The 13,500-nt window shown below is 40.2% G+C and overlaps 1 protein-coding gene across 1 annotated transcript; it reads right to left on the reverse strand.

The window, feature by feature from the left end:
- Positions 1 to 2,190: 2,190 nt before the first annotated feature.
- Positions 2,191 to 12,479, reverse strand: ATPsynE (ATP synthase, subunit E). Its single transcript, XM_076211452.1, has 3 exons — positions 12,355 to 12,479; positions 2,629 to 2,785; positions 2,191 to 2,353 (listed from the first exon to the last, which is right to left on the reverse strand). Exons 1-3 carry the CDS (start codon positions 12,397 to 12,399, stop codon positions 2,298 to 2,300), a joined length of 258 nt encoding a protein of 85 aa, XP_076067567.1. The 5' UTR covers positions 12,400 to 12,479; the 3' UTR covers positions 2,191 to 2,297.
- Positions 12,480 to 13,500: the final 1,021 nt, after the last annotated feature.

Genomic DNA, 13,500 nt, shown 5'->3' on the forward strand with positions numbered 1-13,500 from the left:
GGTAAATGCAAGGGTAATGGGCTGGGGATTGGAGATGGTTAAAGAAAATGGAGAAAAATGGGAGATAAGCCAGTTGTTGTTTGATGACAGCACTGCACTTGTAGCAGGATCAGAGAAGGGATTAAGGAAGTTAGTGGGAGTGTTTGGAAAGGTGTGTCAAAGAAGAAAGTTGATGATAAATGTGGGTAAAAGTAAGGTGAAGAGGTGTACAAGGGGAGAGGATGGCAGCAAAATGGAAGCGAGTTTTAAGGGAGAAAGAATGGAGGAAGTGTATAACTTTAAATACTTGGGGGTGAATGTGGCATGAAAAGGAATAGATGTGGAGGTAGAATGTAGATTGAGAGAAGCAAGTCAATGCCTTGGTGGATTAAAAAATGTAATGAGAAATAGACATTTGGGGATGGATGCTAAGGGGATTATATGAAGGGGTGATTGTGCCAACAGCACTGCATGGGGCAGAAACATGGAACATAAGAGAGGAAGAGTTTAAATGTGTTTGAGATGAAATGCCTGAGAGGTATGGTAATGGTTACTGGGCTGGACAGTGTGAGACAAGGTGGTGAGGAGGAGTGCAGGGATGGAAAGGGAGTTGTTGTTGTTCCCTAGACTGTCTGTCCGAGCAGTCCCGTCTCCCCAAGGAATGCCATAGCCGAAACTGGGTTTTCCCACAAATCCTTTATAGAGTGAATGTTGTGTTGTTTGCATGCATGATTGTGTATAATGCAGTCTTCCATTATGTGTTGTATGGTATGGGGTGAAGTGTTACATCCTGGGCAGCTGTTCACAACGCAGTCATCCAGCCTCTTCTGGAAAGGGAGTTGGGAGATGGGGTTAATAAAAGAATACTGGGATGGTTTGGACACGTAAAGAATGAGTGAAAAAAGATTAGTAAAAGAGGTGTGGATGGCAGGGGTGGAGGGAGTGAACATGAGGGGGCAATCAAGTATAAGATGGATGGATGTGGTAAATGGAGTTATGGGTTAAGAGGGGAATGTCTGTCAAGGGAGAAGACAGAGGATAGGAGTAAGTGGAGAATGGTTGTGTACAAATGATGCTGTGATGTATGGAAAGGAGTGGTTGGGGTATGAATGATATTTTGACACAGTCTAAAGGGATTTCTCCCCATCTTCTCTTTTTCTGCATGAGGGGATAGAGACAGGGGGGTCACCAATTAACTGAACAGGGTTTTGATGTGTCTTGCTACAATGCTTCTGACCCAGGGCAGTGGACGAGATGCAGGGATGACCCGTCATCCAGGAGCAGCCACGAGGGAGGAGTGGTGAATGGGAGTGGAGTACGTGTGGGTGAAATGAGTGGCAGTGGATTTATGCCTTTGACTTTGGCTACCTCCCTTGTAAGGGGGAAAAAGCTGTTGGCATATGTATATACATTAGTTATATAATAAATATATGTATAGTTATACAAATTGTATAACAAATTATTTTGTCCATTGTGGGTCTAGCAATAGTTATCTTTCACAATTGATGCTAGTTGTCATTTTGCCAATTAATAACATACTGCATAGTGGGGTATTGGCATAACTTTCTGTTGGAAAGATATTTTTGATAATTAAAGGTGTTGAATATAGAAGGGAATAATCTATATGTTTAGGGCACCTCTTCCATATCTGGGGCGAGCGAAGTGGGTCCTGAATAGGGCTGCAGTTGAGCTGTGTTGCTCCCTAATCCCACCACAGGACGACCACTAGGCTCACGTCATCTGCTTTGTGGGTTCCGACTTAGGCCTTCCATGAATCACCATCTCCTGCGCATAGGACTTTTGGCTGTTAACCGATTGATTAATATGGGTTAACATCACACACTCCTCCCATCGGGAGGCTAGGACGGTGCCCCTTACAGAGGACTTTGTAGCGTGTAATTTCATGTACCATGCCCTTGGTTCAACTTTGCTGGTGGCAGGGTTCGAACCGCCATCCCCTCGACCTTCGCTGCAAGTAACAAAGCCCTAACCCGCTCAACCAATGAGCTTCCTCAACCAGTGAGTTGTTACTGAACGAGAAGATTGACAGTGACTGAACATGCTGTCAAGTCTCTGTTGCATCAACTCCTGAATTGGAATGAAACCCAGGAATACCACTTGTAGGTGGTGATACAACAAATGACCTAGTTTCCCCTACTTTTTCATTCCATGTTCTATCAAATCTTTAAGTTTATAGGTATATAAATGCAGTTATATTGGCTGTTATTTTATGCAAGACAAACAATACACTTTTTACATCAGGTTTAAGTCCTATTTATATTACAAATGTGAATTAGGGAAGGCATGAGGGGGTGTGCCTAGAAGTCTGCTGGAACTTGAACCCCTGCCTCCTTTGCCAGGTAGAGCATCTCCTCTGCAATGGGTAAAAAAAAATTAGATTGAAAAAGGAAACAAATTATTTTAAAGTCATGTTATCAAAGAACATGTTCAAACATCACGACAAACAAAATATTCAAATTTTGGTGACATTACAATGAAAAAACCCAAACCATTTAGTGTGTGTGTGTGTGTGTGTGTGTGTGTCTGTCTGTGTGTGTGTGTGTCTGTGTGTGTGTGTGTCTGTGGTGTGTGTGTGTGTGTGTGTGTGTCTACACACATGGGAGAACCCTCAACATGCTAAACACTAACCTCTGCCAAGTCTCTTCTTCTCTTCGGCCATCTCGGCTTCCCTTATCGCAGCTAGCTTAGCCTCCTCTTCCTGAATGACCTTCTCCTTTGCAGACAAGGTCTTGAATCTACTGCTACCATACAATAAGCCAACAACGAGGGCAGTGTATCGGCTGAACTGTTGAAAAAAAAAAAAAAAAATCATTACTTTGGTTTCTTCTTGTTCACATGGCTGGGAGTGGGTGCAGGTCTTGGCTGGCTATCACCATTACAACGGGAAAGAAGCTGTTTTTGTTTTCTTATACAGTGTATTACAATCATTAGGATTTCCTATGGGAATGAAAGGCATCTTGTAGATACATTTCATACAAATTTGTTCTTCCAAATGATCAATATATCAATGCTTTCGAAACGTTATATTTCGTTACTTACTATATTGTACTTTGCCAACAATCAACTGTCATTTCTATATATAGACAATATCATACCACTGCCAAGAAATATTTTAGGTTCATGATGCTCAGAAATAATCGAAAGTTTACTCGAGCAATCATCAGTAATCTTGTTCACTCCAGACAACCATGATTTAAAACACACAACAGAGAAATTACATGACCACACATTTCCATTTGGAAAAAATAAAAATGTTAAATAAGTAAATAAACAAAACAATAATGATATTAATAATAATATAAAATTCTAGGCTCACTTTGGACACTTGAATGATCAGCATGTGCCAAACATCTAACAGTAAAATCCACAAAGGATATAAACCTACTAAAATCATGGGCTTTGGACAAGAGAAGGAAATTCAAATCACAGTTGACAAACAATTCATAAGAACCACATCTGACTACACTTTACAGCTTGGTTCCCAACCATCAGCAAAATACACCTTACAATCTATACAAAATTGAGAATACAAGATGGACCAAAACCAGCCCCACAAAGTACCTCCACTCCCAAAACTAAATCCGCCCCTTATGACATCATGTGAAAATGATAGATACACAGTTCTATGCTAGATCACTCATGAGGCTCAACTCATCCATCTCATTACATCACAAGCACAATCAGCTGAATGTTAAAGAAAACTCAAACACAAACAACCTACCACCTGTATTGTACAATACATCCAAACAAAAACATATTCACACAGATCACAAAAAAATCTTGAAGACTGACCATCAAACATCCAAGCCTCAACATCAGTCCTACCGACAGAGGAAGAGAAAAAAGACACACACACACACACACTAACATTCTTGTATTCAAAACACCATCCAACACTAGGACTATACCAGCACAGAATAGAACTGCCCTTGATGCAACCACTATACAGAGGACACTAAGCACCTCATCCTACACTGCCCACACTATCACTACACAACAAAATAATACATCTTCCTTTTATGAGATAAAGGGCCTGTCTGGAAGTCACTGCCAATTACCTGGAAGTTATGGGTCTTCTAGAAAAGAGACCTGGGGCAATCTTGATTGATGGTGTTACAATGATGTGGACATATATGGAGGTATAACATCCCTAACCCACAAGGAATGTTGACGTGTCACACTCCTAGGTGTATTTTTATGGAAGGTAATCACTGTTTGGGAGGAGAGCCATTTTTCATACAAAAGTGTAAAAAGTTAATACTGGTGTTTATTCTGCTAAATGAGGTATAGTGTCATTGTTATTTGAGAGTGGAGATGGAGGAGTACGTGGTCAATTGGGTTATATGGGCTGGACATTCTGATAAATAGTGTGCCATGGTAAGACACGAATACCAATTGGAAAAAGTGGGAGGGTCATCTTAGGTCATGAGATGTCCATGAATGGTATGAGAACTTTTACTCTAGTCATCAGTGCTCTCTCAAATTGTCAGTTATAAGTGTAGCCAGGAGACAAGTTAGCTTTGTCCACTACTTCCACTGTAGATATTAGATTTGCCATTCTCTGGACATGTGGATAGGTATCATGATGGTATTTGTCAAATTCTTGATAGATTGTGCTTTAATGACATCAGATATTGGGTTGGTAAAGCTTGTAGTAGTAGATATATTAGTGATGTCAAGCTTTAATGTGGAGTGACAAGAATATTATCAACTCTAAAGGCATCGGCCACAGGAGTGTATAGAATCCAATAATCAAAGAGCTGCAGGTGTGATGAAAGTTTGTCATCAATAATCAAGCTTGCTCTGTATGAGGACCTGGTTTACATAATTACATTCCAGAGCAAACATCTGTCAGCTCCCCAACTTGTGTATTATCACATTTTTTGGAGGCTGCAAGCTTGGAAGCAAGATGTTTTTAGATGTTTAATGTGGGTAGTGTGTATGTGTGAAAAATAAATTGACACAGCCTGAAGGAATTTCTGCAGGAGGGGACAGAGAGGGAGGTTGCTGATTTAATAAAGCAGCCTTCCTGTAGATGTGCTGTGTCGTGCAACACTGCTTCTGACCCAGGGCAGTGGGTTAGATGCAGGGATGACCCATCATCCAGGAGAAGCCATGATAAGACGAAGGGAAGGGAGTGGAGTATGTGGGGATGGAATGGGTGGGAGTGGGTTTTATGCCTTTGTTTTTTGGCTACCTCCCTTGTAAGGAAAAAAAAAAAGCCATTGGTATATGTATGTAATCCAGACGAGTATATTATCTAAGATCAGGTGTTCCCTGGTTGTACTGAATGGAGAATCTTTGTAGCAGTAGCATCTGCAGGTGCATGGTGACTGATTATTAAACAGAGAAATGGAATCCAAGATCTGCCACTAATTTACATAGGTTATTTATTAATTGAATATAATTTTTTTTATTTGTTTTCCATTTAATTTCTTTATTTATATATATATTATATATATATACATAATATACATATAGTATATATAATATATATATAGGGAAGGAAAGATAGCTGCAGTGAGAAATGCAAAGAAAATGAGAGTGATGAGTGAGGAGAATGGAGGAGAAATAAGGAAGGATGAGGTGAAGGCAGTTGTAAAGATGATGAAAGCAGGTAAGGCACCTGGTCTGGATGGATGCCATGCAGAATGTCTGAAAAAGGGAGGTTCAGTGATGGTGGACTGGTTGGTGAGGTTATTTAATGTTTGCTGGAGAGAGGGTAGAGTACCGGAGGACTGGAGTAGTGCCTGTATAGTTCCTCTTTACAAGGGAAAAGGGGACAAGTGTGAATGTAGTAATTTCAGAGGGATTAGCCTGTTGAGTGTAGTAGGGAAGGCTTATGGGAGGATCTTAATTGAGAGGATTAGGAGAGGAACAGAAGGAGTAATTGGTGAGGAACAGTGTGGATTTAGGACAGGTAGAGGTTGTGTAGATCAGATCTTTGTGGTAAGACAGATATGTGAGAAAGCTATAGGAAAGGGGAAGGATGTTTTTTGGGCTTTTATGGATCTGGAAAAGGCTTATGATAGGGTAGACAGAAAGGCACTGTGGGAGGTTATGCAGATTTATGGGATAGGAGGAAAGCTTTTGGGAGCTGTCAAGAGTTTTTATGAGAGAAGTAGAGCATGTGTTAGGATTAGAAATGGAGAGAGTGAGTGGTTTGAAGTAAAGGTGGGACTTCGTCAAGGATGCGTTATGTCGCCCTGGCTGTTCAACTTATACATGGATGGGGTGGTGCGAGAGGTGAATGCTAGGGTAGTGAGTCAGGGATTGGAGATGGTTAAAGAAAATGGAGAAAAGTGGGAGGTGAGCCAGCTGTTGTTTGCGGACGACACTGCGCTTGTGGCAGGGTCAGAGGAGGGATTGAGGAAGCTGGTGGCAGAGTTTGGGAGAGTATGTGATAGAAGAAAGCTAAAGATAAATGTGGGTAAAAGTAAGGTGATGAGATGTACAAGGGGTGAAAGTGGCAGTAGACTGGAAGTGAACATTAAGGGAGAGCGACTGGAGGAAGTGGATAATTAGATACTTGGGTGCAAGTGTAGCAGGAAAAGGTGGAGTGAAGGTGGAGGTAGAATGTAGATTGAGAGAAGCGAGTAAATGCCTTGGTGGTTTAAAGTGTAATGAGGAATAGACATTTGGGAATGGATGCGAAGAGGAGACTGTATGAAGGAGTGATTGTGCCAACAGCACTGTATGGGGCAGAAACGTGGAACATAAGAGAAGAAGAGAGAAGGAGTTTGAATGTGTTTGAGATGAGGTGTCTGAGAAGTATGGTGGGGGTTACTAGGCTGGATAGAGTGAGAAATGAGGAGGTGAGGAGGAGAACAGGGGTGAAAAACGATTTGGGAGATAGGGTTGATGAAAGAATATTAGGATGGTTTGGACACATGGAAAGAATGAGAGAAGAAAGACTAGTAAAAGAGGTATGGAAGGCAGATGTGGAGGGAGTGAACATGAGGGGACGTCCTAGGATGAGGTGGATGGATGGGGTGAAGGGGGCTTTGGGGAAGAGGGGAATGTCTGTTGAGGAAGGAAGGGAGAGGACGGAAGACAGAGGTGAGTGGAGAATGGTTGTATATGGATGATGTTGTGACTGCATGAGGAGGAATGGGCAGGGGGGTGGGGGTGGGGTAGTATGTGTGAGTAAATTTTGATGCAGCCCGAAGGGATTTCTCCCCGTCCTCGCCTTATATGCAAAGGGGGACGGATAGGGGGGGTCGCCGATTAAATGAAGCGGCCTTGCTGTGGATGTACTGTGTCTTGCGACACTGCTTCTGACCCAGGGCGGTGGGCAGGGTGCAGGGATGACCCGTCATCCAGGTGCTCAGATGAGAGGAAGGGTGGGAGGGGTGTGGAGTGTATTTAGGGATGAAATGGGTGGGAGTGCTTTTATGCCTTTCCCTTTTTGGCTACCTCCCTTGGAAGGGGGAAAAAGCCTTGGTATATGTATGTATATAATATATAGCATATATATAATATATAGTATATAATATATAGTATATAATATACATATAGTATATAATATATATGTAATATATATATACATATACATTTATTTGGGGGAGGGGAGAAGACGGCAGTTGATATGAGCAGGGTGGGTTATGATGCAGAGTAGGACTAGGTCATCAGCATATTGGCTGGTGATCACTAGGTGGGGTGGGGCCATTATGTCATCAATTGCTTTGGTGATAAAATACAAAGGACACTTCTTTAGGGTACTTCTTGTTGGATACAGCATATGGTAAGAACAGGGTTCTCCCTAAACCTACTTGCAATGTTCGAGTTAGGAATCGAGAGATAAAAATGGGCAAAAATCCCTGAAATCCCACGGTAATGGCATTGGTCCGTAGGATGTCATGTTTTTTTGGTGGTTTGTTGGGTTTAGTATTTGTACTGTTGCATCAACTCACTGACTGGACACCTGCAGCCCCACAATGGCGGACATGGGTCATTACACACTCCCAGAAGTACTGGAGATTTAATCAAAGAATCACTAGAAAGAACAGCTATGGTAATAAACAAAGCAATGGTAAGGTTCCAACGCACATATTTGAAAAGAGATTAAGTATAAGATAAGGTGTTTGGTTGATTGGTTACATAAGGTAGGGCACATAATATTTTTCAATTCTTTTTTTCTTCTTGACAATATGAGTGGGAGATGAATAAAACCCAAGATTTTGGGTCAATTTTCTCTTCCTAATACAAATTTTTTTTAAGGCTAATGTAACCTCATCACCCATTTTGTTCCCGCTACCTGCCATTTTATCTCACCCACTCGTAATCAAATTGTATTTTTTTTTTGCATTTATACTATAACCAACAACTTTTCTTTGTAAAGTTTTTCCCACAAAATATTAACTGATGGTGAAAAAATAAGATTTTTTTTTCAGAAGTACACACCTATGTGATACAGCATTATAAAAAATTAAACATCAATTTTGTAAATCATAATACATCAATGTAATGTACATTATTCTTGGCATACAAACATACATACACTAAAGGCTTTTTCCCCCTTACAAGGGAGGTAGCCAAAAAACAAAGGCATGAAGACCACTCCCACCCATTTCATCCCTAATACACTCCACTCCCCTCCACCCTCTCTCTTATCTTGGCACCTCCTGGATGATGGGTCATCCCTGCATCTTGGCAGAAAAAAAAAAAAAAAAAAAAAAAAAAAAAAAAAAACAAATACACTACCGAAAAAAGCTGTAACCATAGGATCTGGATTACGCCCTCAGTGCTTCCATCAGTACATATTTTTAAAATAGTGCTACAGACCTAAGATTTATGCATTTCTTAGAGCTGTAACTCATGTACACTCCGCAGTCTGATCCGATACCAAACCGGCCATCGTCCCCGACAATGATGACGACCCTGATGACCTTTAGAAGTACAGGTATCACATTACTAAATGCGGGTTAGATTGGGTAGGATATGTTAGAACAGATTATTTTACCGTACTTTAATTTCATTGACCACCACATCTACCAAAACAAAGATGACATCCCAAGCGGCCCCAGTGGCTCCTTTCATAAGTGTATTGCTTTTAGCAACTTTTCTGTCATAGATCTTCACCAAGAAAAATGTGTATTATGTGGATGTATTATAATTTACAAAATTAATAGTTTATTTTCAAATGCAATACCATGAAGGTGTGAACTTTGAAAAATTACCAAAAATAATTCACACAACCTCCCCGCTACCTACCACCAAAGCAGTGTCATGGCTGTCTGGTGTGCAAGATGTCTGTCCTTGCACAAATTTTTATGTTAGTTTACTTAGTGAAGTTCCGAGGTCGATCCTCACAGCTGTAGTGGACTACTGCTGCTGCCAGTCCTGTTGTCCCTTCTTGCGAGGGCCAGTTGGTCTGGTATCGAGTTTGGAGAAAACCTACTGATGGCAGTGTAGCCTGGCACTGGAGGCTCGTCTGGCACCTTCCGGAGAAACCTGTCCAGTGCATGTTTGAAGCTGTCCACCGAATATTTGGTTTTCTCTCTCACCTCTTTTGGGAGGGCATTGAAGATTTTTGGCCCCTCATGGCCTAGGCTGGTTGCTGGCAGGGTCTTAATCCTTTCAGGGGCTCTTGATGGGAGAGTTTGTCTCTCACATTTACGCCCATGCCTTACACTGTTGTATGGCTTGATTGTTGAGGGTGTGGGGTCCGGAACAACTCCCTCTAAGATTTTCCATGTGTAAATGGCCCTGTATCTTTCTCTCCTCCTTTGTTGGAGTATAGACCTAGTGCTCCCAGGCGATCCCGATAGTTGAGATCTTTCATCCCTTTGATATGCCTGGTGTAGTTCCTTTGGACAGCTTCAAGCATCTGGATGTCTCCGTGTTTGTGTGGAAACCAGAGTTGGCTACAATAGTTCAGGATCGGTTGAATAAGCGCCTTCCAGAGGGTAAGCATCACTTGAACCTCTCTTGAGGAGAAAGTCCTTAGTACCCAGCTGGCCATCCCTCTTGCTCTTTTCACTGACTGCATGATGTGGTGCTGGAAAGTGGCATCATCAATTAAGTGAATGCCCAGGCTTTTTATATGGGCTTTGGGTGTGATTTTCATACCTCTTTCCGTGTGCAGTTCAGTTTTGTCTTTAATGCTTTAGTTTGTGCCATATCTTAACACCTTAAACTTCTCTTCGTTGAATTGCATGTTGCTGTTTTTGGCCCATGCATAAACTGAGTTGAGGTTGTCTTGTACATGCTGCACGTCCCCACTTTCCCGCACTGCATGGCTGATGTGGGTATCGTCGGCAAAAGACAGGAGGGTTGAGTCCACACTCCTATTTATGTCATTCATATGGATTAGGAATAGGAGGGGGCTGAGTACAGATCCTTGTGGTACTCCGCTTATTACCTTGGATTCAATGGACTTTTGTAGCTAGGTCAACATGAAAATGGAATTCCTGATATTTGAGCTGAAGTAGTTCTCATGGGATGCAGAAAGTTGCTATGAGTACAATGCAGTTTGAGTTATTCATATAGCTGTCCTAGTTCTCGAGATATTGCATTTTGAAAGGAATCAAATCGGGCCTATTTTGTCCCAGGAAATTGGTCCGAAACGTGTGGTCTGACTAATCACCGATCAAGCGTAAACAATGATGGTTTTTACTGACAGGCACAATTTTATATAAAAAGTGTATGGTTGCATTATTTGACCAATTTTCTTTAAGATGTGTGATTTCCATGTAATTTGATCAAAGAATTACATTTTTATCCTCTGCAAAATTACCCACCACAGCTACGAATACCGTCAAATTACATGAAAATCACACATTTTAAAGAAAATAGTTTGAATAATTCAACTATATGCAAGCTATTACACTAATAACACAATAGTAACAAACTTAATAGTGTAGTTTGATCCATACCACCAGTGATCATAGATAGCGGGCAGGACGAATCGTAGCTGTGGTCTGTAATATCACGGAGGATAAAAACGGAACTTCTCTTTGATCAAATTACATGAAAATCACACATTTTAAATAAAATAGTTCAAATAATTCAACTATAAGTCTATTACACTAATAACATAATAGTAAGAAACTTAATAGAGTGAAGTTTGATCCATACCACCAGTGATAGATAAGATGGCGGGATGGATGTTGATGTTGTTATCCGATAATCCGACCTGATAGAAAAAAAAACTAATTAAAGCCACCAATTTCTCAGCTCTACCGTAACACGCTGCCTTTATTTTGGTATTAGAATAATCCGCGAGACTAGTAGTTTTCGTTTATTTTGGTTAGTTGCCAAAACTCTGAATTTATTTAGATCATTTTTTACGCTGATACAAACAAATTTTTGATTTACTGCTGAATGCAAGCCGCCATGTTTATCTTTTGTTTTTATGTACCGACATGTAACTGATGATGTGATTGTTTGAAATTTACTACGATCGTAGTAAATATACTCACATAACATTTTTATGAATGAAATTTCCCGCGGTATGTAAATTTGGCCGTTTCAATGGCGTGCGCTTAAAGTGACGTGCTATTGTGCTCGCCATCGATGGTGGTGCCTCTGGTGGTGTTTGACCTAACTTTTGAGAGAAAAACACATTTCACAAAAAAATGGTGGGTGATGCTCTTGACAAAAATGGTGCCTTTATACTGGGTAGTAGGAATGTTGCAGGAATTAATTTTTCACCATTCCTTAATATCAATTTCCGCAAGAAACATTACAAAGAAAAGTTGGAGTTCAAGTATTGTAGATAAAAAATAAAAAAAATACAAATATGCTATGCAAGTGGGCGAGATAAAACTTCACAAATTCTGGACAATGTAAGTTTCATATCAAATATCCATGCTTACGTGATTCTGGAATTTTGCCTTGACCGATTTACATAATGATAATCCTACAAATACTGAAGTGTCACACAATTGAACTGCAATATTATATTCAAAATATACATAGTACCTGTAAACACAGACATATTAGTTCCCTCTAAAAGTATTTATCAACAACATTATGCCTTTACATAATGAGGATTTTCCCCAAGCTGTTAATGTAAAATGTTCCTTAGCGAAATATCGACTCTTTTCAATAAATTCTTCCGTTCTGGATAGTCGTTATCCCTATTCTTTTTTGTAATGTGGCATTTTTATCTAACCTCTTGTGAACCTTGTGGTACTTGAGGGGTTAAGCACTTACAAAGGTTTTAATTGCTAGCAATTCAATTCATATACAACGATCAGCTGATTGAATAACCAACTCACCGGCAGTCTTTGAATAGTTGTTTAATCATCCTATTGCAATAAATATCATAACAGATCATCACAATACACCCTAATATTATATATGATGAATATCGTAAACTTGCTCATGGCTACAGAATTTGAAATTTACCTTGATAAGAGGAGAGACACGGACTGGGGCTCCAAGGGTCGCCATTTTTGCAGTAGACAGAGCAGTAAATTGCGATACTGATACATAACATTGGATTATTTTTTCAAGTTTATCAAACCTAAAAACAATTATTATTATATTCATATAAGAATACGTAATTATATGTATATATTTTCTGAATTTTAATTTACTCAATTGTCCATATTCGTTTTTTTCCCTTTTACAGAAACGCTTTTTTTACAGAAAATTAATTTATGTAGGGGTGACAATAAATTATTTGCTATATTGGTTCTGAGCCGGGCATAGGACACGAACAAAGATGGCTCTTCATCCACAAGAAATTTAGAAGGGAAACAAATAGGTGATGGATGAGACATGGATGGGTACATGCCTAGGCTGGCTACCTCCCTTATAAGGGAGAAGAAGTCTTTTGGTATATAGAGATATATAGAAATATATTTTTAAATTTATAGTACAAGCTAACACAAGATAAGCATAATCTATTAATTCCAGGCATTTCTACACATGCATAGGGTTTTAAATAATTTCCTTGTCTGTCAAAAGGCCGTGTAGCTCCATTTTGAAAATTTCCTTTGCCCTCACACTATACACATCTCTGCCAAGAATCCCGATAAAAAACAATCGTGCCATTGAGAAATTTGTGAATAAAGATTGATAATGCATTAAAGATGGAGAAACGTGTATAATAACAATCTACAGAATATTACAACAATGAGAAAACATCCACACGAAGACACGGAGAAAAGACCCCTCTCCACTTAGATTGGAATATGCAACACTGATATAGTTCCCATATAAAATGAAAAATATAACAGCCAATCAATTAGTTGCCCCACCTTGCAAATAGGAGGTCCTGGGTTCGATTCCGGGCAGTGCCAGCTTTACAGTGACGCTCCTTATCTAACATGGCGCAGTGAGTAGGACCTCGTAAGTGGTACAAACTTCCAGATTGGCCTACAGAGTAGGGTCCAGGGAACGGTTATGTGCGAGTGGTTACTGGAGGCGACCATTGTTTAATCAGTAAGCACGTCTCCTCAGAAAGTGGGAGATCCAGGATTCGATTTCCGGGCGGTGCCAGCCTTATCCAATGGGTACATTTCCAAAGAGGCTTGACAACATGCGCAA

Source organism: Oratosquilla oratoria, chromosome 28 (assembly GCF_046742065.1).
Source record: "Oratosquilla oratoria isolate Oo_2021 chromosome 28, ASM4674206v1, whole genome shotgun sequence".
Lineage (NCBI taxonomy): Eukaryota > Metazoa > Arthropoda > Malacostraca > Stomatopoda > Squillidae > Oratosquilla > Oratosquilla oratoria.

Coding starts and splice junctions, on each gene's coding strand:
- ATPsynE (XM_076211452.1), bottom strand. CDS start 12,399: ATGGCGACCCTTGGAGCCCCAGTCCGTGTCTCTCCTCTTATCAAG. Junction 2,786..12,354: donor GTGTCTCTCCTCTTATCAAG/GTAAATTTCAAA, acceptor TTTTTTCAACAG/TTCAGCCGATACACTGCCCT. Junction 2,354..2,628: donor GAAGAAGAGACTTGGCAGAG/GTTAGTGTTTAG, acceptor TACCCATTGCAG/AGGAGATGCTCTACCTGGCA.